Here is a 25,578-nt window from a genome sequence, read left to right as displayed (position 1 = left end):
AAGGGAGTCCAGGACAGGCAGGGCTACACAGAGAAACCCTGTCTTGAAAACCAAACCAAACCAAAGTCAAGAAAGGATCCAGAGAAGAGGCGGGCTCGCCACGGCCCCCAGATTCAGTGTTGCCCTCTCCCTCTCCAAGGAGTGCCGATGGCGGGAGATGGAGGAGCACCGGCAGGCAGAGAGGCTCCAGAGGCAGTTGCAGCAAGAACAGGCATATCTCCTGTCTCTACAGCACGACCACAGGAGGCCGCATCCGCAGCAGCAGCAGCCGCAGCCGCCACCGCCACAGCAGCCGCCGCCGCAGCAGGACAGGAGCAAGTCCAGCTATCACGCGCCGGAGCCTAAGCCTCACTATGACCCTGCCGACAGAGCTCGGGAGGTAGCTTCTTTCACTTACTGCCTACATGTTGGTCCTGAGATAGCTCTGGACCATCGAGAGCTGTGCTGTAAATGCCAGAGTGGACCTTGGTGCTAGCCAGTAGCTTACTTTTGTTTTCTACACGGATGCCTTGGTTAACAAATATGAGAGGAACTGCAAACAGAACAACACAAAAACAATGCTTGGCACCGTTGTTCTCCTGCGTGTTGGTCTGGCCTAAGGCTCCTGTGAGGATGGCGTGGACTTCTAGCCTGATTCCTGACTGGATCAGTGCATTTGGGTCACCTGAGCCTCGGAGTAGGCTGCAGCCAGAACTCCTCCTTGAGCACTGAGCAGCCGTGCCCTGTAGATGGCACCCTGCTTCTACACTCACCTTCCCAGCGGGGAGAACCAGGGCACAGATTCTGTTTCTAGAGTCATGAAACTCTTGGCTCTGAGGATATCCTAGAAAGAAGCTGCTTTGCCTAATTTTCATTTTCGTAGTTTTTAAAAACCCTGTAACAAATCTTAGCTCTGCTCTGTGCCATCACTGCCTGGCTTATTCTCTCTCACAGCTGAAGAAAACATGTCTCCTGACTGCCTGCTTTTACACTTTGGTCTTCACCTCTCCTTTCTGTGATTCTCTGATGCAGGTGGAAGATAGATTTAGAAAGACTAACCTCAGCTCCCCTGAGGCCCAGTCTAAGCACGCAGGCAGAGGACTGGAGCCACCGGTGCCTTCCCGATCAGAATCTTTTTCCAATGGCAACTCCGAGTCTGTGCACCCTGCCCTGCAGAGACCAGCGGAGCCACAGGTAGCGGCCGCAGGCTTGCACAGTGGCTCAGGGCAGCACACTGAGTTCATTGTTCCATTCGAAAGAAGAGCTGCACGGCTGTAGCTGGGGGGCAGGAGGGCACACGGCTGTAAGGAAAGATGCGTGTGGGGTTTTGTGTTTTTCTTTTCTCTTTTTTGAAGATTTTTGTTTTAACTTCTTAGGAATACTTCTAGTCAATAATTTCATTTCCCCTCCTTGACTCAGATGTGAAGTCCCTCCTTCCTCTTAAACAAATATTTTATTAGGTTTTTAGAAAGTTGGCTTTACTGTCTGAGCACATTAGAAGAGACACAGGGGCTTTTCTCCTGAACGTTTTAACATGAGTGCTTCACCTTGTGGTCCCAGCTCCCTGAGGGACCCGTGGGAGCTGGGGATGCCCCTGCAGGCTCAGGCAGGGCTCTGTTTATTTGACTGAGCGTGTGGATTTTTCTGGGAAAAGTTTTATTTTCTTTTTGTTTTTTAAAATCATGTTCTCAAGCATGTCAAGATTCAAAACAGGTTATGACCAGTGGGTTAAATACTGATTTTCTGTAGGAGGTCAGGACAAAGTTTATGATCTTTCCTTCAGTCTCTACCATATTCTGCCTTGTCTGAGTCAGTTGCTCGGGTCTGTAGCTGCTCCTGTTCCCCGCTGTCCGCTCTGCGTGTCTGGGCACGGCTGCTTACGAGTGTGCATTTGTTCCTACTTGACCCCTTCATCAGAATGTACCGGGCGTGCTGCTCCGGGCCTGACACTGTGCCGCCCCCGCTCCCAGTCCACTTCTGCTAGCGCCTACTTGGGACTTAGTACTGACCAGAGAAGCTGGTTGTACGCAGAACGCATTGAATGTTTTGTGTTTTGTTTTCTTGTAAGGTACAGTGGTCCCACCTGGCATCTCTCAAGAACAATGTTTCCCCTGTCTCGCGATCCCATTCCTTCAGTGACCCTTCTCCTCCCAAATTCGCACACCACCATCTTCGCTCTCAGGACCCATGTCCGCCTTCCCGCAGTGAGGTGCTCAGTCAGAGCTCTGACTTGAAGTCGGAGGTACCCGACCCCACCCAAAAGGCTTGGTCTAGATCAGACAGTGACGAGGTGCCTCCAAGGGTAAGGAGCAGACAGACAGATGCTGCTTTTCTTTTTATTTAAACGTACTGTTGACTGTGGTGATGGGAGTGGTGATCTCACCAGAACTCAAGGGCAGCAAATTTCAATGGAGCTCCTTCTGGAGGGAGGACGGTCATGTCTAGGCAGTTGCACTCAGTCAGTGCTTAGATAGCTTTTTATTATTAACTGGGTTTAAGCATAAGTTAATAAAAAACATTTAAGAGAAAAATGGTAAGCAGTGTGCTTCTTGAATAGAATTGTACATTTATACAGAAGCATCCATTATTGTGTGTGACATCATGAGTTTCAGAGAAAGTCTTATGAGGAAAAATAAGCGCGAGCGAGCATGATGATTTACTTTAAAGCCATTTCCTAGTTTATAGCAAATTAAAAGGCACATTTGAGTGAATTTTTCCCCTCCACTTGGAATTTGCTTCCTCTGAATATTTTCTTGCTTCTTCGCCAGTCTTTGCTTCCTGCTAATCTGTTTATAGACCATTGTTTGATTTCTTTGATTTCCTTGATTCTCACATTATCTCAGCCAAGTGCTTTTGTATGCTCCCTGCCACCAGCTGCAGTCCAGACTTTGCTTCAGCGTTATAGGAGTCTAGAGATGTCCAGGCTCTCTGGACCAGTGCAGGAGCAGGGTGGGGCTAGAGAGGGAGGAGCTTCATGGTAGGCGTGTCGACCCAAGGGTGCTGTGGCTTAACTGTTGTGTTTCCTACCTAAAAGGTTCCTGTGAGAACAACATCTCGTTCCCCTGTCCTGTCGCGTCGGGATTCCCCACTGCAGGGCAGTGGGCAGCAGAATAGCCAGGCAGGACAGAGAAACTCCACCAGGTAAGAGAAGTCCACAGAAGGACGTGCTGTGAGGCTCGGGCTCTTAGAGAGTCATCTTTAGTCTGTTTTCATAAATGTGCTCCTCCCAACACTGAAGTTCTAGACGAAAGACATGATCTGTTTCATACAGGCACACGGGTGCACCCACACAACAACAACAACAACAGTAGCAGCAGCAGCAGCGAACTGATCCATAGTAAAAAGATTTGAATCCTAGTGTATTGTAGTAATTTTGAAATGAAAAGTACTTTTCTCTGTAAAATGGAAGAATTGGGAACAGGTTCTGAGTAACGTGAATATGAGAGAATTTTCAGTCTAAAAGAAACTGAGTGTTTAGACTGGTGTGAAGGAAATCACAGCAAAGGCAGTGTGGCATAGCAGTCTGCAGAGGGCTTCTAAGCCAGTCAGATGACATCGCTGCTGAGGGCAGGGCACCTCTGTCGGATGGGGTAGCTATTAGCCGTGTGAATTAAAATGAAGTAAAATTAACACTTCACCTTCTTGGTGGCATCAGCTGTGTTTCCAGTGCTGATGTCACACGTAGTTAACGGCTCTGACGTTTGGTCCCATGTGGAGTATGTTGCATGTTTAGCTTACTGGAAGTTTCTATTTGTCACCATTGCCCTAGAGAGTGTCATTGTTAACTGTTTGGCAATTTGTTTATCATGGAACCTGTTGTGTTGGCAACTTTGGTACAATTACAAGGGGCTCGATGGTTGATAATGCAGACTCTGCAGGCAGCCGTTTAAGGCCGGCGGCCAGAGAGGACGTGCATTCTCCTGTGGCGGTGCCCGGGCATGGATTCCACACAACATGTGTGAGCTGTGGCTCTGACCATGGCAGGGAGCCCTCCGCAGCTTCTTCCTCCACACATCCCAGGCAGAAGGCTGGACTGCGGCCGTTCCGGGTGTGAGAGCTGTCATGGTGGATAAGGGTAGCCTAGATACGGGAAATTTTCTGCGTCATTATTTCCGATTAAGACTTGAGTCTCTAGACAGGTCAGAAATATTTGTAAATAGTCACCTCTCGTCTCACATGGAACACAGCTCCCAGGTGCTTTGGCAAGAAGGCACAGTCTAACACCTTTGGTTTAGGATATCCAAGCCACGAACCCCGAGTCAGGTTTTTATCATGTGCAGTGCACTGTGTGATAGACACTGTTATGAGCCTTTCTCCTGCCTACTGCCCACATCTTGTCCATGTTTAGGCCATCGTGTCCTGGATGACGTTCCTCCTCTTCTTTCCTGGATGACACCCCGCCCCCCCTCTTCTTTCCTAACAGCAGTATTGAGCCCCGGCTCCTGTGGGAGAGAGTGGAAAAGCTGGTCCCCAGGCCCGGCAGCGGCAGCTCCTCAGGGTCCAGCAACTCAGGATCCCAGCCCGGCTCCCACCCTGGGTCTCAGAGCGGCTCCGGCGAACGCTTCAGAGTGAGATGTAGGCTGTCTCTCCTGCACACTTTCTCTGGGAACAGCCATGGCTGTAATTAGCGCCTAGACCGCCATGTGTAAAAGGAGACCGACTTTGCATGTCGATGTGTGTCACAGCATGACGCTCTGACATGGATTGCTAAGGATATAAGTGTCACAGTGATTAACTCAGAAAGCTGTTTCCAGCATGTCGTATGCGTGGAGTAGCACAAGCACTTTACACTTGAGTGTGATTAAATGCTGCCTGAAGTGAAGTAGCTAAACACCTAAGCTGGGATTTGAACACGTTTCTTCCAGCTTGACCTCTGAGGCTTGTGCTGTTCTCTGTGTGTGATACCGATGGAAGTAGCTAGAAGCTCCTTTTACAGCGTTTATCTCAGTCCTTGCAAGCACACACTAAGCAGCTGTGGGATTTTCAGTAAGACATGAGACAGGCTGCCAGAGTGTCCCTAGGCCTGGAGTTCTGACTCCGTGGAGGCCTTGCTGTGAAGAGGGCCAACAGAAGTCATCAGGGAGAAGCAGGATGCTTGCCTGCCTGGGGAGGGGCTGTGCAGGGACAGCGGGTGACACACATATGCATATATCTCTGTGCTTATGCTTTTTTTGTCTCTTCTGAACTTAACAGCGTCATCCAAGTCTGAAGGCTCTCCATCTCAGCGCCTTGAAAATGTAGCCAAAAAACCCGAAGATAAAAAAGAAGTATTTCGACCTCTCAAGCCTGCTGTAAGCACTGTGTAAAAGCAATCGTTTCTGTTTTAAGCTTGAGTGGAGCCCTTGTTTAAGAGCGTGCAGCTAGGGTATGTGGTTACAGTTGGGGGCCCTAGGTTCACTCCCTAGCAATGAGAAGAAAGAAAGGGTGATTGCAAAGCCTTCAGTAGTGTGATTTTTGTGTCCTATACCAGGGTGCCTCTGTGGGGCCTCCCTTAGGCATCTCCATTCTAAAGCCCTTAGTAGGGCAGCTTTTTTTTCCTACTTCAGCCTTATACTTACCATTCAGTCAGCTTTACAGAGAAGAACAGAACAAAATGTAGTTTTATTTGAATGGTATTTTTAAAGGAAACAAGCACTTTAATAGTATTACTAAGTAAAAGCTCCAACACACTCTCACACACACACTCACATGCATGCACACGCACACTCACATGCACACTCACACGTGCACACACTATACACACTAACTGCTTGGCATTAACCTTGTTCTTCTTGAGTTTGGCTTTCAGAGCAGACTTTTGTAAATCAGCCTTTCACCCATCTTGTTGCCTGGGTACTGCCTTTGGCCTCCTGAGCGATGGCTGTGACTGCTCCTCCTTCCTCCCTCCCTGGCATAGTAATTAGTCACGTGACTCTGGGTGGTTGTGGGAGTTTAAGGCTATTGAGGTGTTAGATTCTTGCTTTAACTGATTTCTGGATCCCCCCCTCCCCCGTTTTTTCTGCTGCCTGCTCCCTTTCTCTGCACCCCTCATCAACGATGGCCCTCCTCTCCGCCTTCGTGAACTTGCCGCGTCCTGAAGGGTGAAGTGGTAAGCCCTGCCTCTGACAGGTCTCGCTTCAGCGGTGCTTTCCCCGCCTTCCAGCTTGGCTCCAACTTGAACTCTGCCTTTTTGTTATTTCTAGAATTTACAAAGAAACTTTAGTGACTGATAATCAGCTGTTGTAGCAGAGCGCACCTCTCGGGGCAGCTGTGTAAAGCTGCTGCTTTGCTTGGGTTATCAGGACATAGTGGCTCAAAATTGCTTCCTGATTGTTCAGAGGCTCAAGTTCAAAGATAAAAAACACGTTCTTAGCTAAGAAGAAAACTTAAGTTGGAGCTGCTCCCTAAATAGAAAGGGAGAAACAGTTTTATGGTTGGTTTTTAAAAATGCTGTTGCTTTTAAATAAAATTCCTAAGTAGAAAAATGAATGGGGACTTAGCATGTAAGTGGGCGTCATATAAAAACCCTATAATGAAGGCTGTTTTTCGGAAGTTTCCCTCTTACGTTCACACTCATTGGCCATATTACAGGGGATGTGTCTAAGTCTAGAAGGAAGGCCAGTGGGAATTGCCATGGCCGTGTGACAGATCAGACTTACCCCCTGTGAATGTCCCTAACTCAGGAAAGAGGCAGGTGAGGGGTGACTGCATGCTAGTCTTGTAGTCTTGGGGTCTTCATGAAATGTGGAGGAAAGAAAACCCAGATACAGTAACTGATGTCTGTGTAGCCAGAGGCCAGTGTTCCTGCCCTGTAGTCATCTCCAGTGGCCTTATATTTGAAAACAGAATGCCATCCGCTCATCGTAGGTCACTGTATTGTGGGATTTGAATTGTCTGTGACACCTGCCTTTTCCTTTCTCTCAAAAACTATACAGGGTCCTTTGTATGAAAGTAAATCTCCACAAAGCCCTTTTCTGACCCTAACCCTGGTTGCTTACTGGCAGTTAGCCTGAGAAGCTTGTCACTTGTTTTCTCCCTCTTTCCTAAGTTTCTTTTCTGTCCTGTGTCATAGGACTTGACTGCGCTGGCCAAAGAGCTTCGAGCAGTGGAAGATGTCCGGCCGCCTCACAAAGTGACAGACTACTCCTCCTCCAGTGAGGAGTCTGGGACCACGGATGAGGAGGAGGAGGACGTGGAGCAGGAGGGGGCTGATGACTCCACCTCAGGACCGGAGGACACCAGAGCAGCGTCAGTGCTCGCTGTGTTAGCAGATGGGGTCTTCTCACTGAGCCTGCTTTGGCTGCAGACTTCCGTCCTAACGCTGTTGCGCAAGTCTGCTGGAGTTTCATGTACTCAGTGGCATAGAGCTGTCACGTGTGCACGTCAGTGCCTCCCCACAATATCTCAGAAATTTTCGTCTTTCTTTCTTTTTCTTTTAATTTAAGGGCAGTTTGAGTATAATATAACTTAACTAGAAATAAGTATCTGTTCTAGTGTTCTGCCTATGAACAAAGTGAACATACTCCGAGGAACGGTTTTGTCAGGGTTAAAGCCAAGCACTAGCTACCCTAGAGGAGACAGCTGCCCAGTGCGTACTCTCGCCTCACAGCATTAGGAAGGTCACTTGGCTCAGCTTGATATCCTGACTTGTAGATTTTGTCTCTTTAGGTCATCTCTGAATCTGAGCAATGGTGAAACAGAATCTGTGAAAACGATGATTGTTCATGGTGATGTAGAAAGTGAGCCAGCCACGACCCCATCCAAGGAGGGCACCCTGATTGTCCGCCAGGTACCTGCGTCTCTCTTTCTGTTGTCAGAGGCTGAGCTTCTCTTATGGTCATTAACCCACTGGCTCACTCACTCACTCATGCTATTTCTCCATCATCATCTGTTTTCATGTTCACACGACTCTGAGGGTAGTGTGTCCTGGGCTAGGGAGGCAGGTGTGTGCTGCATGCCACCGAGGTAGCCACTAGTCGCCCACCCCACATTGCTGTGCCCTGCATGCCTGTGGCAGCCTTCATCCAAGCACCATGCCGACTCACAGTCTGTGTTGCAGTGGTTAGAAAAGCCACAGGGCGTCCTATGAAGGCTCACAGAGCGAAAGGTGTAGATCTGGAGCCTGTAACAGGGTCACCATGAGGCTCTGCTGGGGCGTCTGGCCCTCGGTGTCTGCAGCATTGCAGCCAGAGTGGAACACGAGGATGAGCAGGCCTCCTGGGCTCCAGAACGGTGATCTGTTCGTGACGCAGACGTGTTCTGTTTGGACCCTGATCTGACTGTTTGCGTAGCTTCGATTTCCTTCAGTGCGCTCCTCGCTGAAGTAGGACAGGGCGCTCTCTAGGCTTTGGGGTGTTTGATGCCACAGCAGTGCATTTAGATAGAAAGTAGGAAGAATATGGGAAGACCAGGACTCAGAGACCACAGGGAACTTTCTAGAAGTAGTTTAGACAGACTTACAAAGAAAACAAAGGGGTGGTCTTCTACCAGATACCATGGCTGCAAGTGAACCAGGTAAAACACTTGCCACTTGCATTGGGTGGTCCCCAGTGAGATACTTTGAGTTTAGCTGGCTCTTATTGGGCGGAATTTTGAGCTATTCTGGCCAGTTTCCTTGGTAACTTATCACAGTTTGAAAACTCACACAGAACCTTGAACAAAAGCAGTTATCTGCAGGGCTGTTGGCAATGTCAGCAGCGCTTGAGCGAGACCAGTGTGCCTGTTTTTTCTACAGAGTACAGTTGACCAAAAGCGTGCCAGCCACCATGAGAGCAATGGCTTTGCGGGTCGCATTCACCTCTTGCCAGATCTCTTACAGCAAAGCCATTCCTCCTCCACTTCCTCCACCTCTTCCTCCCCATCCTCCAGCCAGCCGACACCCACCATGTCCCCACAGACACCCCAGGACAAGCTCACTGCTAATGAGGTATGTCTCACACCACAGCTGGCTGCTTTCCTGGGTTCAGACCAGCACTGCCTAGGAGCTAGATTGCAAAGCCGCCCTTCCCAGAAGCCCTGTCCCCTTTCCCCTCTCCTGCTCCCGCTTTTCTGTCATGTACCCTCCTCCCCAACCCCAAGTAACATATTCAGATCTGCATACAAATCCCTAACCCTAGACGGATGGATCCCCAAACTTGCCAGTTTACTTTTTTTTTCTTTCCTAGATAAGTATAGTTGCATGGCTTGCTTTATTGTTTTTATTTTTTTAAGTAAATAAAATGATTGCTGTGTTTTCAGACCCATTACGTATTTGGCATGAAATCCTTGTAGTCATCTGTGGAATTTGCCTCCTCACTCTTTTTATCCAGTATATAAAATATAGGAAAATGTGACTGCATAGATTTGGCCTTACCTGCACACACTTCTAGTGTGAGAATCTTCTTCAAATAGGCATGGATTGTTTTTGGGTACTGGTTTTCAGTTGTTTGTTTGAGGGAGGGGTTGACGACTTTGGTTTCCGCCAACCTTTTCCTTGTCATCTGCGTGCACTCAGGGTTTAAGGAGTCAAGTGCTTTGGGGGGAAATCTAGACAGTTTTTGCTAAGCAAGGACAAAGCCCAAGCTTCTCTTAAAGTTCTGTAGAGGAGCTGTGTGGCTCTGAGGCCGTGCTGCTCAGTCTGGGTCCTGGCTGGCTGAGTCTCTGTTCTTTAATAGGTCATGCCCAGGTGCAGTGTCACCTGCTTAATTAAACATGTGACCTGGTCACAGACTTGGGGCGTTACGGAGCCCACTTGTTTCATAGCTGAGAGAGGTCATCCAGCCTTGTCAACATAACACTTGACTGACTGCTGGGCAGCAGCCGTGCTTTGCTTCCCTCATTGGGAAGATTTCTCCTCCGAGGACAGCATCAGGCAGTTGCTCCCTGAGCGCCTTCGGCATCAATTGGCCATCATTAGGCTTGGCCACTAAGATGGGGCAGAGCGAGAAGCCTGTGAGGTGGCAGATGTGTCAGGGGGCAAAGCTTAGGATGGCGTGGCTGTGGGACATGGTGACTTTCAGGTACCCCACAGAGGAAGTGAGTAGAGGAAAGGGCGCTTGGTGAGATGTATTCTGTCCCGAGGATCTGTGCTTGCACTCTTGTTTGTTTCTCACGTGCGTTCCATCTTACTATAACCCGTAACCCACTAAACTGGCAAGTTTTTCTGTTTGGTTTTAATCATCATTACATTTCACTTAACAACTTGTTTCACTTTCTCTGTGAGCTTTTTGTTTGTTTGTTGTAGGTTTTGGTTTTAAGTTACATTCTTAATTCTAGTGCTCTTAGAAGGTCAGGAGGTCATGCCTACTGTCATTTGTGTGTTTACTAATGAGCCCTGTTGTCTGATATGGATTTAATGGTGATGCACCTTTTAGCGATGTTAGCCAGCCCTTCTGTACCGTTCTGCAAGAGGCTCAACTTAAAATCAGTAACAAAAGAAGCATTTTCCCATAGTCTGTCACAGTGGATAGGAGCTCACACCAGCAGTCTGTCACAGTAGATAGGAGATCACACCAGCAGTCTGTCACAGTAGATAGGAGATCACACCAGCAGTCTGTCACAGTGGATAGGAGCTCACACCAGCAGTCTATCACAGTAGACAGGAGCTCACACCAGCAATCTGTCACAGTAGATAGGAGATCACACCAGCAGTCTGTCAGAGTAGATGGGAGATCACACCAGCAGTCTGTCACAGTGGATAGGAGCTCACACCAGCAGTCTATCACAGTAGATAGGAGATCATACCAGCAGTCTGTCAGAGTAGATGGGAGATCACACCAGCAATCTGTCACAGTGGATAGGAGCTCACACCAGCAGTCTATCACAGTAGACAGGAGCTCACACCAGCAATCTGTCACAGTAGATAGGAGATCACACCAGCAGTCTGTCAGAGTAGATGGGAGATCACACCAGCAATCTGTCACAGTGGATAGGAGCTCACACCAGCAGTCTATCACAGTAGATAGGAGCTCACACCAGCAGTCTGTCACAGTAGATAGGAGCTCACACCAGCAATCTGTCACAGTAGATAGGAGATCACACCAGCAGTCTGTCAGAGTAGATGAGAGATCACACCAGCAGTCTGTCACATTAGAAAGTAGATCACATCAATCGTCCATCATAGTAGATAGGAGCTCACACTAGTAGTCTTTCAACTAATTGTCACAGTAGGTAGTAGCACAGTAGGTAGCAACTTTTATTATTTTTAATGTTTTGTGTAAGACATAAACTCAGAAAGTAATGAGTTGATGTTAAGACACTTGAGATGTTGTTTAAGAGTCTCCACTGGTCAAGGTTCCGACCATGGCCGTCCTTTTGTTGTAGCACGCAGCGTCACGCCCAAGGCATGCACCTCGAGGAGGAGATGAGGCATTTGAAATATCTGCTGGGCCTTTTGGGGAACGATGCAGGAAGAGAGGGTGCTGATTGGGAAATGGTCTTTGCTGTTGTCTTTTAAAATGTCTCTTACATTAATGAAATTGAAATTTACATTTCAGACTCAGTCCGCTAGTAGCACCCTCCAGAAGCACAAATCCTCCTCTTCCTTTACACCTTTCATAGACCCCAGGTTACTGCAGATCTCTCCATCTAGTGGGACGACAGTCACTTCCCTGGGTAAGTCCAGCAACAGCACGGGAAGCCGCCGGCAGACGGGACCTGGTCTCTCCAGTAGCTTCCCAAGTGGCTTAGGCGTGGCATGCTTGTTCATGGCGCAGGCCTCTGCTAAGAAGCCCAGCCCACTCTCACTGCCTGGTTAGCAGTGAGCCTCGTGGTCAACCTCCGTGTTTTACGGAATGCCTTTTCTTTGAGAAAGTATCAATTGCAGCGTATGAATGTTAACCTGGGGTGTGTGGTGTGTGTGCAGAAGGTAAGTCTTCACATGTTCTGTGTTTCAGTGGGATTTTCCTGTGATGGAATGAGACCAGAAGCCATAAGGCAAGATCCTACTCGAAAAGGCTCAGTGGTCAATGTGAACCCCACAAACACTAGGCCACAAAGTGACACCCCCGAGATTCGTAAATACAAGAAGAGATTTAACTCAGAGATACTGTGTGCTGCCTTATGGGGTAGGTATCTCACTGCTGCTGAACGCTTCGTTTAATTCTTGAGCAGAGCTATCATTCCTGTTTGATTCCTGTCCTTCGCCTCCAGCTGAGCTGAGTATGTGGCGATGCAACAGGATGCATGCGTGCCACTGCGGTCATGTCCGCAGCAGGACTTTTTGAAGCATGAACTATCTGCATTTCTCCATGTAAAGACGAACAGTGAGAGGATGAGACAGGAGTTGGTCCTTAGCGCAGGGAGGATGACGTTTACATGTCTGTGTTCACCTTTTTGTTTGTGACTTTGGCCAGTTTCCAAATGAGGCTCTTAGAAGCAGTTTGCAGGGTCCTGCCAGCCAGGCTGATCCTACATGTGTGTGCTCAGGGCAGTTTGCAGGGTCCTGCCAGCCTGGCTGATCCTACATGTGTGTGCTCAGGGCAGTAGCAGGGGTCCTGCCAGCTTGGCTGATCCTACATGTATGTGCTCAGGGCAGTTTGCAGGGTCCTGCCAGCCTGGCTGATTCTACATGTGTGTGCTCAGGGCAGTTTGCAGGGTCCTGCCAGCCTGGATGGCCTTACATGTATGTGCTCAGGGCAGTAGCAGGAGCTCTGCTGCTTTGTCAGATCTGCCTTCTCTCTGCCAGCTCCATCCTGCCCTTACCTTGGCAGCTAGTCCCAGGTTGTGTTCTGCCTTCAGAGTACCCTGAGGCTCTTGATCCGCACATCGTTCCCAGCTCCTGTTCTTACCACTGGGCCTGCTCAGCCCTCCACCATTGTCTTCTGCAGAGCCATCCAAACTCATGGCAGACCCGCCTGCTAGCTCAGCGTCAGGATTTCTGCCTTTGGCACAACTGCTTTAAAGCTCATGTGGTCATGAAATATGGACTTTGTTAACCATCTAGATCAGTGGTTCTTAACCTGTGGCCCCCTTTGGGGGGCAAAGGACCCTTTAATAGGGGTCTCCTAAGACCATCGGCAAACATGGATATCATAATAATAGTAAACACATTACTATTCGTAACAGTAGCAAAATAAAAGTTATGAAGAAGCAACAAAAGTATTTTATTGGGGGGGGGCGGTTACCACAACATGAAAAACTGTATCAAGGATTGCAGCATTAGGAAGGTTGTGAACCAATGATCCAGGTAAAAATGAAACTAGCTATTTAAGGGATTGTGAGCACCGTGCAACAGGAGCCTGGCACACCACTGTCGCTCAGTAGATGCTGGTTGCTGTTACTTCAGAAAGTAGACTGTCATTCTTTCAGATGGAGAGATTTTAATGTAATTGTTTGTATGTTACATCCTATTAGACATAGAGATTGTGTGAAATGTGTAGTTATGTTGAAATTGGCAAGAAATGGTTGGCAAATGACATCAGTTTGTCCAAAAAAGTTACCCTTGGGAACAGTGTTGTTATCATGCTCCGCTAATGTCCCAGCAAGCCCTGGGCCCCATTTTCCCTACCTTTGTCTAGTTTGCTGATCATTGAAAGGAAGGTAGCTGGAGCTGCTTTCTTGTTGTGGTCAATGCCTGACAGGAAGTAGCATCAAGGAAAGGGTGAGGCTCGAGGTTCTCTCTGCGGTACTGTGAAGGGCTGTTGTCTGCACTAGCTGCTGCTGATGGCGTGAGTGGCTCCTGAGGGCGTAAGGAGCTGTGCTGTCTCTTCTCAGGGATGCTGTTCCTGTGGATAATCCCATAAACACGTGGCCTTGCGGCTTCATAAACTTACAATAAAACATGTTTAGAAACAATTTTTTTAATAGTTACACAAATCTGACACTGACTTAATAATCTGGGGGGTGGGGGTGGGGGAGATGCCCAAATTCTAGAGACCCTCTTAATGTTTTCTAGGCTGTTCTTAGACTGCCACCCTTTAAGGACTGCCTTGACTTCCCACTTGCATTTTATCTGCATGTTACTGACCGAGCGGTTCCTTTGTAAGAGCACAAATACTTCACAGCTTATCCTAGGGAGTTTGTACCCAGCCTGGAGAATTGGCATGAGTGAATGTGATCAGTTTCCTAGGAGCATGAATCACTGCTGCGTGTTTCAGAGGTGAAGGTTCTAGACCAAAGAAACAAGGACATCTGGATAAATATGTGAATTTAGAGGGACAGTCCGCTGCCTCCAGAGATAAGGATTATTGCATATTCGAGGAGGTTTTTAGTGGAAGAAGCCTACCGTCTTAAGAAGTGTGGGTCCCAAATGCCAGAGCAGAGCGTTTAACACCTCAGCATGGAAGGTGCACATTTTAAAGGTGCAGCATGACTCCATGGATTGGCTTGGTGTGTGCAGCTGTGAGAACGTGGAGGTTCTCTGGACAGTCTGAACAGAGTCTTGCCTGTATCTGTCAGCTCTAAAACGGTCAGGAAGCATGGGCTGTCAGCAAGAAGCAGGAAGGAAGGAGCAGGAAGAAAGATGTTACACAGGCTTGGTAGCCAGGTCAGCCAGCTTTGTAAGGTGGGAGGTCTGATTTCAGTAGAAATCTGCAGTGTGCGGCAGATTCAGGAAGCACAGCTTGGCACAGGTGGGCATGCCTGTGAGCAGCTAGGCGGCCATGGCGGCGCATGTGGGCATGCCTGTGAGCAGCGAGGCGGCCATGGCGGCGCATGTGGGCACGCCTGTGAGCAGCTAGGCGGCCATGGCGGCGCATGTGGGCATGCCTGTGAGCAGCGAGGCGGCCATGGCGGCACATGTGGGCATGCCTGTGAGCAGCTAGGCGGCCATGGCGGCGCATGTGGGCATGCCTGTGAGCAGCTAGGCGGCCATGGCGGCGCATGTGGGCATGACTGTGAGCAGCTAGGCGGCCATGGCGGCGCATGTGGGCATGACTGTGAGCAGCTAGGCGGCCATGGCGGTGCATGTGGGCATGCCTGTGAGCAGCTAGGCGGCCATGGAGGCGCATGTGGGCATGCCTGTGAGCAGCGAGGCGGCCATGGCAGCACATGTGGGCATGCCTGTGAGCAGCGAGGCAGCCATGGCAGCACATGTGGGCATGCCTGTGAGCAGCTAGGCGGCCATGGCGGCGCATGTGGGCATGATTGTGAACAGTGAGGCGGCTATGGCAGCAAAGGTGGGCACGCCTGTGAGCAGCTAGGTGGCTGTAATGGCACAGGTGTGGGCATGCCTGTGAGCATCTTGGTGGTCATGGCAGCACATGTGGGCATGCCTGTGAGCAGCGAGGCAGCCATGGCAGTGCCCATGGAGGAAGCAGAGGCTTCCTGGTGGAGAGTCAGCAGACCCAGCAGGCTGTGGTCAGCAGTGGGTCACGGGGAGGACGGGCGCGCTCACTGCTTTAAGACTCTGGCAGTGCGAAGGTGAGGAAGCTGTGATAGAGACCAGCTCATAAGCTAGCGGTGATTACAGAGGTAGGCTTTCATCCTTAAAGTTGGCCAATTGTGCGGCCATGCTATGAGATGGGGGACTTTCCAAGTATCTAATGTGACCAGTATCTGTAAAACCCAAGAGATAGTGAACTTACACCTGGGAGCTCAGTTCCCTGGGAATGTAAGGTTACGGAGAGTCAGTCTTCTTCCCTCATGGCCATTTTCATAAATGCTGCTGTCACTCCTATTGCTTTAACCTCACTGTTCTGGGCGTTCCTATTTGACTTACGAAAGCTGTCGTCTTGCAGACAAAGGATGCTTTGCTTTTCTGTGGTACAACTCTGCACAAGCACAACTTACAATGTGGGCCTTTCCGTGTTCTGAAACAGGAGTGAACTTGCTCGTTGGCACGGAGAGTGGCCTGATGCTCCTGGACAGAAGTGGCCAAGGGAAAGTGTACCCTCTGATCAACCGGAGACGGTTCCAGCAAATGGATGTACTCGAGGGCCTAAATGTCCTGGTGACAATATCCGGTAAGTGTTTCCTGGAGCAGAGTCTGTGGCGTTCGTCACAGTGTGCCTAGCCTCACTTACTGAACACAGCTCAATCTCGAGCTGCTGGCAGTAATGCAGTTCCCTGATGTGAAGAGATACACACAGCCATGGCACGTACCCTGTCGCCCTTATTACCAACATCTTTTTAAAAATATTGTACACTGCTGGTACATTTTTTGTTAGTAGTAATAAAGCATTATTATCAATTAAATGACATAGTTTATATATACTGTGTAGTGCATTTGCTTTGTTTTGACAACTATACAGTGACACGTATATTTTATTTTGTCATCCTAGTTTGGGTGCCCTAAAAGGTACCTTGGAGGTGCCTTCCTCCTGAGGCCCTGATGACAGCTGGCCAACTGATTGTGTTGCTTTGCTACTCTAGAATGTCACGTCACTGGATGCATATGATCTAACTGCACGACTGGGTATATAGACCATGTAGCATATGGCCTGGTTTCAGTCACGGCAGCCTCGTGTCTTTTGTGGCTCATGTCTTGTTCTTTCATGTTGCGGAGAGCTCGGCCATACAGAGGTGGCACTGTTCATCTGCACTTACTGAAGGACGCTTGGTGCTTCTGGGTAGGCAGTTGTAACCATGGTTGCTGGATAAACGTTTGTGTGCAGTTTTTTTTTTTTTTTTGTTTTGTTTTGTTTTGCTTGAACGGAAGCTTTCATTTCGTGTAGTTGGTTACAAAAAGGCAAGTAACATGACTAATGGAGACACAGGGCAGAAGTGTTGCTGAGCGTGGAGAGCTGCTGAGCTCTTCCAGAATGGCTGTGCTTTTTCGCAGCAGATAGGTGGGGAAGGAGGGTGCCATACCACATCCCCGGTGTCTGGGACTTTCTATCCCGATACGCTAGTACAGCGGCATCATACAGGGGCATCTTGTTTCAGCACGGAATCCCCCGGCGCTGTGGATGCTGTGTGTGTTCTTCTGATATGTGCCTCTCTGTCTCTCCCTCTGTAAGGCGTCTGCTTCATCTTTAGCCGATACTCTGCTTGGGTTGCTTTTTCTCTGTTGTTGGATTTTAAGAGTTCTTTGTATATTTTAGATAGCAGTTTCTGACTGCAGGTGCTCTGGAAATACTTTTTCCCTGCCTGTGGCTTCTCTGTTCATTCTCTTTCCAGAATGGATGTTTTGGGGTTTATTGACATCACTTTGTGTGTTTGTTTTCCTCTGTTTCGTTTTTACTTTGGTGAATTGCGCTGTTGGTATTTTGCCCGAAACGTCGCTGCCAATTCCAGGTCTGTCTAGGTACTTTCACGTGCTTTCTTTTAGGAAGTTTGGTAACTTGGATTTTCACATTTAAGTCTGAGACTCGTTTTTTATTTATTTTTGTGAAAAGTTTAAAGGCTGCAGATAGATTCACTTTACTTCACAACAATGTGTTCATTTTAGAGTCTGTTTATTTGTATACACAGATAACTTGGATATGATTTGTGTTAGGATCATGTTGAATCTGTGACTCAACAGTGGGGTTCTCTATACATGAACACAGTACTTTTCTATATTTAATTCTTTAACATCTTTCACAAGACTTTTCTAATTATCCTCAAACAGATATTTTAAAGAGCTATTTTGTTAGATTTGTATCTATTTCATTTCTGCAGAGTTAATGTGAATAGTATAATCTTTTTTATTTCAATTTCTAATTTTTTGTTGTTGGTGTATAGGAAAGTAATTGACTTTTATATAATAGTCTTGCTGTCCAAAATTATCACTACAATTGCTCTAGCAGTTTCCATGCCTTTCCCACATGGGCTGTCTCCCTTAGAGAAAATATATCTACTAGGTGTGTGTGAGTGTGTGTGTGTGTGTGTGCACGCGCACGTGCATGTGTGTGTGTGAGGGGGGTTACCGTTGTTATTAATGTTATTAACGATTATCAATGTTATTAATGATGACCATGCAGGTAAAATACTTATATTTATCTTATTAGGCAAAAAGGATAAGTTACGTGTCTACTATTTATCCTGGCTAAGAAATAAAATACTTCATAATGACCCAGAAGTTGAAAAGAAGCAAGGGTGGACCACTGTGGGCGACTTAGAAGGGTGCGTGCACTATAAAGTTGGTAAGTCCTCAGGGAGTCACCCTGCTTTGGTTCTTCAGAGTTTAATTGGGGTTCAGTTTTAAATCAATGCACTCTTGGGAACAGGGAAGGACTCTTGGCCTTCAGGCCTCATCCAGACGCCCTGCTGTATTGTGCACTTATAAGGACAGCACAGTTTGCTCTTTCTGCTAAGTCTGTCCTCAGTCCTCCCTGTACCCTTTGTCCCTGAGTCTGTCCACCTTGCTGACGTTCTCCTCTGAAGATGTGATTCTAAGCAACTTCTTTGAGAAAGTGCTTCCACACTGAGCCCTCTCCCCTTGGTGCCTTGTTTGCCTTAGAGTATGCTAGGAGGCCCGTAGAGTTACTAGTAGGAATTTGAGAATCTAACTCACGTTATGGCCTCTTACTTTTAATTAAGAACATTGTGCAGAGCTACCACGCCCTTACTTATCTGTGACTGTGGTTGGCTAGCTGTGTTTTCTTCGCAACTGTTTTGTGATTGGCATTTCCTTCCATTGGAACACTCAGTGATTCTCACAAAGTCACCTGACAGAATCCAAGCCAAGTGTTGTTGCATAAGAAAAAGAAAGTATCGCTCGAAGTGACGGGAAAGAACGAACTGTTTGGAGGGACCCACTTTACAATTTTGCAGGATTTGGCTCGCTAGGGAATCCATTGCTACTAATGTATGCTTGCATATTTTATTGAGGTACAGGTCATAGGCCGTGACTCTGCTCGCCTCCCCCAGGGCATTGTCTTCTTTATCTATGGTGCCAACTCATTGGTTAATAATTATTACGGGAGTTGTCTCGCTATTTTGAATGATTCTGAGTTTCCACCAAAACCAGGAGGCTGAAATATAGTTAATTAATGTTAACAGTCATTTATTCAGTTTCCATGTGGCCCTCGTACCTGCTCAGTGTCGATAGCCATGGTATTATCCATAGGGATTAGCAAGACGCGTAGAATGATTCCCGTCATTTCAGAAAAGTTTGAGCAGCGTTCACCGGACATCCTCCTGTAATTCGTGTGTGAATTTTGGACATCTGAAGTTTGCCAGAGCTTTGACAAATAACAAGGCTGTGCAGCTACCCAAGTAGCAGCCTGATGGAGTAGGTGGCACATGGAGCGGACCAGGCCATGGCGTTAGGGAGCATGAGTAGCCGTGAAAGGACGTGTATGACCTGTGATTCAAGCACGATTTCCTGCTTTGCTTTTTTCACATTCCCCTGTCTGTGAGCTCCTCGGCTGACTCGTCACAGTATTGCTATTTTGAAGTAGTAGTTGTAGTCATAGTAATAGTGGAGGAGGAGGAGGAAGAAGAGGAGGAGGAAGAGGAGGAGGAGAAGCCGCCGCCCTCCAGCCCTCAGAGCTGCCTGCCTGGCAGTGCCCTTGATAATACTAGTCAGAACCTAAGATTATCAGCTAACCTGCTCGGTGTTCATTTAGAACTGATCTAGGGAGCTGAACTCCACACTGAAGAGTTGGGAAAGTAGATGGCTCATGCGCTCCCTGTCTTTCCCACCCCAACTCCTTGCTTTTTCCATGAGCATAAAAGGCATATTTTTATAAATAAAATGTATAAAGTTTGCAAATGGCAGCTAAAAGAGTTTGTGGGTCTGTGTTAATACTGATCGTGTCTCCCTTTTTATGTTTGTTTCAGTAAAATATGAAAGAATCAAATTTTTGGTAATTGCTTTGAAGAGTTCTGTGGAAGTCTATGCGTGGGCACCAAAGCCATATCACAAATTTATGGCCTTTAAGGTAAAACCATCAGTTTTAAATTGGCTTAAAAAGTCTGAACAGTTAATATAATGTTATACATTAATATAACATAACTGTCAAAGGAGAAGCTATTTCTAACATAATAGGCTTGTGTAACTAACTGTTTTCTAAGTTCCCAGCTGATCATTTCCCTGAATGGTACTTGCACCCTCCCTAAAGTTCTCTAAAAGACAATGATGTGATGAAGATTTAGACTCGTGGTTAAAAGGGCTCAACAAAAGACAGTTGTACAGTGGATGTGTTCAGTGTGGTACAATTTAAAGACTTAAGTGATAAGCTGGGTGTGAGAGGCTGAGGCAGGGGCATTGCTGTGGGGTAAAGGCCAGCAAGATATTCCTAGCAAAACTACATCTCAAAAGAAAAACAACTAACTAAATTATGGAGATTTTTAATAACATGAGCGATATATTTTATATATAAAATGGAAGAAGGAAGTTAAATTTTGTATCATATGGTCCTGTGCTTTTTTAAAATTTAAAAACTCAGTTTGACAACATCCTGATACTTGCAGTAATATGGTTTGGGTGAAGTAATAATGTTTGTGCTAAACTTGGGCCTGTTTGGTTTTGAGTTCACACATACTCATAGGTGGTCTTACATTCACACTAGTGTAAGACATAAAAGATATGAAAAACTTGTACTAAGTGTCATGGTCTGTAAGCTTCTGCACCCCCAAACCGCAGAGAACTAACATTGTTCTGTGTATGCTTTCAGTAACTTATTTTAGGGATTACCCTAAATCCAAGTATAAAATTTTTAAATTACACTGTTCTACTGTTAAATAACAATAAGACTTATTTCTGGTTTGAGACATGGACCCTCTAGAATAGTGCAGGGGCATTTTAGCAGAGGTGAGAACCAAACCTTCATCGAAAATGATTGCGCTTAGGGGGCTGGAGAGATGGCTCAGCAGTTAAGAGCACTTGCTGCTCTTCCAAAGGTTCTGAGTTCAATTCCCAGCAACCACATGGTGGCTCACAACCATCTAGAATGTGATATGATGCCCTCTTCTGGCCTGCAGGTGTGCATGCGAAAAGAACACAGTATACATAATAAGTAAATAATTTTAAAAAATGATTGCGTCTAAAACAATTCTGATACACTTTTTTTGGAAAGAGGTTTCAGTTATTTGGGAAATCTGAATTAAGGTTGTACTTACTGCTTGGTTTCCCCCATTAAATCAGGGTCAGTAGAGTTACAGTGTTGGTACATCCTCGTGTAACTGAATAAAGATAGTAAATTATAAAATCACGTACATTGTCTTCTGCTATCTGGTTTTAATAGCAGAACAAGCCAGATACTGCTGTCAGCATCCCCTCACTTCACTCTTCAGCTCAGTCCTGGGCCTGTGAGCTGTGCTAATGTCAGTGCAGCCTTAAATCTTGTCACACACCACGGTCATGACTCCTACTGCCTCTCACCCACTGCTGGGTTGAACAGTGAACGTCTGTGCTGTGCCTAGTTCTCACTGTTCCTCTGCGTGTATTTTAAGCAAGACAATACCACAGCAGGACAGACAGACACGCTTCAGCTAGGTAGGAGGGAAGGGGTGCCTTCCGGATGTGGTCAGTCAAATGCTTCCCATCTGAGTCCAAACGCGTGTTCTCCTGCTTCTGTCTTGGTTGCCCCTGTAGTCATTTGGAGAACTGGTACATAAGCCATTGCTGGTGGATCTCACTGTTGAGGAAGGCCAGAGGTTGAAAGTCATCTATGGCTCCTGTGCCGGATTCCATGCTGTGGATGTGGATTCGGGCTCGGTCTATGACATTTATCTACCAACACATGTAAGAAAGAACCCACACTCTGTGGTTGGTTGGCTGCCTTCACTTTGCCTTGACTTTACCCTCTACTTTGCTTAGTGAACTGACACAGGCAGGGTTGCCTCATGTCCCCACCGGGTGGGCTGAGTATTTAAATGAACCACCATTTCCAATAGCTTCATGTTTTGGGGGACAGCAGACATTTGCTTTCTGGGCTCTGTGAAGCCCTCCTGAAGACCTTTTAGCACTTGCTTTGACTAACATGGCACGGAGTTGGGACTGTTGCTGTCAGGCCAGAGCACCCGGGGTTGGGGATGGTTCTTGGGTAAGTCTACCATCCAGTCATGCTTCCGGAGGCTCAAGTGAGTCAGTAGAGTGCGTGACTGAACGGCAGGCTTTGGGTTGTACGTTGTGTGGACTTCCTAAGACCCTTGCTTATTTGTGGTAGGCGTGGCGGGGTCAGCAGTACTGCGTGCACCAGACTGCCCTCCTGACCTCTTCCACGGGGCTGGCGTGACACAGATCTCTCCCTGTTCCTGTTCTGTAGATCCAGTGCAGCATCAAACCCCATGCCATCATCATTCTCCCTAACACGGATGGGATGGAGCTCCTGGTGTGTTATGAGGATGAGGGGGTGTACGTGAACACGTACGGAAGGATCACCAAGGACGTGGTTCTGCAGTGGGGAGAGATGCCGACATCCGTAGGTAGGCTGCACCGGGAGAGGAGCGCACCGAGACCGCATCTGTCTGTCGTACTAACTTTGCATGTCCTCACACCCTCTGACTGTTCAGTGGCCATCAGCCGATAGGAGAAGGTTAGAACAAAGTCCAAGTCATTTTAGGCACCTTTGAAAGCTTCTCAGTTGCTAGCTCTCAGTTGACTCTGAAGTTACCTAAAGGGTGGATATTTGGTTTTTTGTTTGTTTGTTTGTTTGTTTGTTTGTTTGTTTGACCAATCTGTGTAGCATGAAGAGAATCAGAGAAAGAAATGTGGCTTGCTCTTGAGGGTGGCAGCGACCAGGTAGAAACAGCCTCCCTCCGGTCTTCTGCTTTGGTTCACGAACCAAGGCTGGTGTCTGACATTGCGTGCCTTTGTGTTCATAGCTTCCTTCCTCACCTTCCTTCTCTCATGGCCGGGTTGACGAAACATGTACAGTAACCCACACACCATGGTTACTTCTAGAAGTTGCATGAAAGACCTGAGGAAAATTGGTTTGTTCCATTATTGATTCCTAAGACTATACAGTGGCAGAATAGGCGGCCAGTGCTATAAATTGAACCCAGGGCCTTGTGCGTGGGTGGTAGGCTTTCAGAGATTGGTCAGATGCCCAGCACCAAGGCAGAGCTCCTGAAATGCCACAGTCCACACGTAGTAGGCACTCAGGTAGAAGTGCGTGTGAATCAGAGACATCTCGTAAAGGTGCTTACTGTTAATGCTTGTTTTGTTTTGTTTTCCCCCCTCAAATAGCATATATCCGATCGAATCAGACAATGGGCTGGGGAGAGAAGGCAATAGAGATACGATCTGTGGAAACCGGTCACTTGGATGGTGTATTTATGCACAAAAGGGCTCAAAGACTAAAGTTCTTGTGTGAACGCAATGACAAGGTAATGTTTCCTTATGGCTTCTGTATGGTTGTGGCTGTTTTTTTGGAGTGGAGTATTCTCCATGGACATCGATGGGGAATTTCCTTGTAATTCTGGTAGACTCAAAGATAAATTAAGGAAAATTTTAGGCACTGCTTCTTTGGCATATGCTGGGGATTGGGCAGTCGAGGTCAGTGAGTGACCTGCTAACTGTGTGATCTCTGGTTGTGTTTGCAGGTGTTCTTCGCCTCCGTGCGCTCTGGTGGCAGCAGTCAGGTTTACTTCATGACCTTAGGCAGGACTTCTCTTCTGAGCTGGTAGAGGCGGTGTGAGCTGGGATCACTGGCCTCCCAAGTCAAGACCCTGAGAACTTGGAATTCCTCGCAACTGGAGCTCAGAGAAGTGTGGCTGCAGCCAGGACAGCTGTGTGTGCAGGCCTCGTGCGCGCTGGCTCCCCTCTCCCCTCCTACACTGCTTGCCACTTTCTTTTTTTTCCTTTCTCAAAAATAAACCAAGGCTGCGTGGCAGCTGGTGCTGTTTAGCCCACCATCGGTGCTAGGAGTGGCGTGTTTGGGGATGAGCGTCAGCCTAGGAGGAGCTCCTTTCCTCAGCTCCAGGATCCCCTGTCTCGGCGGGACTCTGTCCTGGGGGCGTCTGAAGGCTGTGTCCAGCACACACCAGTCAGATGCTGGCAGTGGGCACCAGGAGGGGAGAAATGGTGGAAGAAGCAGCTTGCTGAAGCAGAGAACAGATTTAGTATAGAAACATTAACATGTATTTAATTGACTTTTTTTTTTTTTTTTGTAATGTGACAATGTGTGGACAAAGAAGAAGGTGCAGGTTTAAGAAGTTACTATTTATAAAATGTGAAAGACACAGTTACTAGGATAACTTTTTTGTGGGTGGGGCTTAGGGTGGGATGGGGTGGGTTAAGGGGGTCCCAGTTTGTTTCTTTGAAATTTCTTTTGGAAGGGGTTGTCCTGGCCAAGAACTCAGTAATTTTTCTGTGTACCAAGTTTTGCCTAAATTGTGCAGATGGTTCTAAAAAAAAAAAAAAAAAAGAAAGAAAGAAAAAGAAGATGTGTGTGTCTTGTTGGAGGGCCAGAGTCTGTTGTGGGACAGTATTAGTACTGCCTCAGCTGAAGGGTTAATTTCTGTTCAGGCCTAAGTTACAGCAGCAGCCCTGCCCCGTGGCCTGCACTGCAGTTGGAAAAGTCGGTGTTCCTGTGGGTTCTCTCCTGTTCTGTTTTTTGCCTACCTCATTGTTTTTAATGCATTGAGAGGTGACTTAGTTTATGGTTTCGGCAGAAAACATTATGTTTAATTTAACCTTAGTACCAAAAGTATCTGACTGAAGTTTGACTTATTTTGTCACAAGTCCAATCAGGTACAAGGAAAACTGTCTCTGAAGGCAGGGAGTGGCCTGGTGGCTGCTGTGGGCTATTTTCAGAGATTAGAGTGCTCTGTTTCCACCAGACTCACCGTCAGTGGCTGACTGGCAGCGCCACCTGTGACGTGTGAGGTTGCATTGTTCTCAGCTAGGCTCGGGAAGCAGGCAGATGGTCACGTGAGGAGGAACTTTTTCTTGAGGGTGTGGGCGTGTCCTTTTTCTAAAAATGCAATGCACTAAAACTATTTTAAGAATGTAGTTAATTCTAATTATTCATAAAGACGGCATCTCCTGTGTTTTACGTGTAATATTGAAGCCCTGGCTTTTCTTATTTTCACACTTGCTCTCTTGTTCTGTTTTTTTTTTTAAAACTAATTTTTCGTTATGAGTATGTCTGTGACATTTGTAATAAATGTCTTGTAATAATTTGCTTCATGGTCATCACTCCACTCCTCTGAGGATGCTAGCCAGTGTCTCAGGGGAGGGACACTCCTGAGTCCTGACCCTGCCATCTTTCTGTAAGTGGGGTTGTCTTATGGCAGCTGCTGTGGGACAGTTATGTGTACCTGCTGCCAAGCCGGTACCATCCGGTACCATCCGGTACCATCCGGCCTCCTTCCAGCAGCTGCCAGCCAGTCTCTTCCTCCTGGTGTAGTGGTTTTGTGAAGGAGACATAATACAGCTGCAGTTAAGTAATTGGTTGTAAACACAGACAAAGTCAGGGCAAGATAGCCAGCGAGAAACGTTACTGTTTTTAGGGGAAAAAGAAGTGAACATTGTCTTTCATTGGTACGAGTTCAGGGGAGTGCAAGAACTGTTTCTCTCTAGTTTGTGGTTAACCTAGAACAGCGTAAAGAGTTAATCCTGTCCGTAGCCCGGGCTATCCCATCTGCAAAGGGCTCCATCAGAATCCAATGCTGGCAGGCTCCTGCCCACGCTGAGGTTTCTCATATAGTGAGAGGCACTGCAAGGCAAGTAAGAGGAGACAGAGCTGTTGTTGTGATTGCGGCCTTTTCTCTGGCTTTGGAGTGCTGTGAAAAGTGAGCGGATGCCTACCAACACCAAGAGGACAGGATGCTGCCTGCTTTTCTCCTGGAGTCAGTCCGTTGGCCATAGGCTCAAAGTTCTCTGTG

At 47.4% G+C, this 25,578-nt stretch overlaps 1 protein-coding gene across 37 annotated transcripts in view; it reads left to right on the top strand.

Moving 5' to 3' along the window:
* Window positions 1–24,875, top strand: part of MAP4K4 (mitogen-activated protein kinase kinase kinase kinase 4) — a 142,101-nt gene extending 117,226 nt beyond the window's left edge. Inside the window, exons 15-32 of one of the 37 annotated variants that reach the window (XM_084755013.1) lie at window positions 233–379; window positions 1,012–1,173; window positions 2,048–2,281; window positions 3,014–3,120; window positions 4,406–4,554; window positions 5,173–5,279; window positions 7,031–7,206; window positions 7,627–7,747; window positions 8,693–8,884; window positions 11,433–11,550; window positions 11,832–12,002; window positions 15,696–15,839; window positions 17,808–17,942; window positions 19,585–19,685; window positions 21,341–21,490; window positions 22,014–22,173; window positions 22,937–23,076; window positions 23,293–24,875. In XM_084755013.1, the coding sequence (XP_084611139.1) occupies window positions 233–379; window positions 1,012–1,173; window positions 2,048–2,281; window positions 3,014–3,120; window positions 4,406–4,554; window positions 5,173–5,279; window positions 7,031–7,206; window positions 7,627–7,747; window positions 8,693–8,884; window positions 11,433–11,550; window positions 11,832–12,002; window positions 15,696–15,839; window positions 17,808–17,942; window positions 19,585–19,685; window positions 21,341–21,490; window positions 22,014–22,173; window positions 22,937–23,076; window positions 23,293–23,376 (2,598 nt within the window). In that variant the 3' untranslated portion in view covers window positions 23,377–24,875. Of the gene's footprint in view, window positions 1–139; window positions 380–1,011; window positions 1,174–2,047; window positions 2,282–3,013; window positions 3,121–4,402; window positions 4,555–5,172; window positions 5,280–7,030; window positions 7,207–7,626; window positions 7,748–8,692; window positions 8,885–11,432; window positions 11,551–11,831; window positions 12,003–15,695; window positions 15,840–17,807; window positions 17,943–19,584; window positions 19,686–21,340; window positions 21,491–22,013; window positions 22,174–22,936; window positions 23,077–23,292 lie in introns of all 37 variants that reach the window. The other 36 variants (XM_084755014.1, XM_084755012.1, XM_084755002.1 and 33 more) reach the window with 36 other exon arrangements.
* The last annotated feature ends 703 nt before the right edge of the window (window positions 24,876–25,578 follow it).

The sequence above is a fragment of the Acomys minous genome (assembly GCF_964271855.1).
Source record: "Acomys minous genome assembly, chromosome: 13".
In the NCBI taxonomy this organism is placed as follows: domain Eukaryota; kingdom Metazoa; phylum Chordata; class Mammalia; order Rodentia; family Muridae; genus Acomys; species Acomys minous.
The sequence above is the reverse complement of the archived record's forward strand: the minus strand, read 5'-3'. Positions and strand labels throughout refer to the sequence as shown.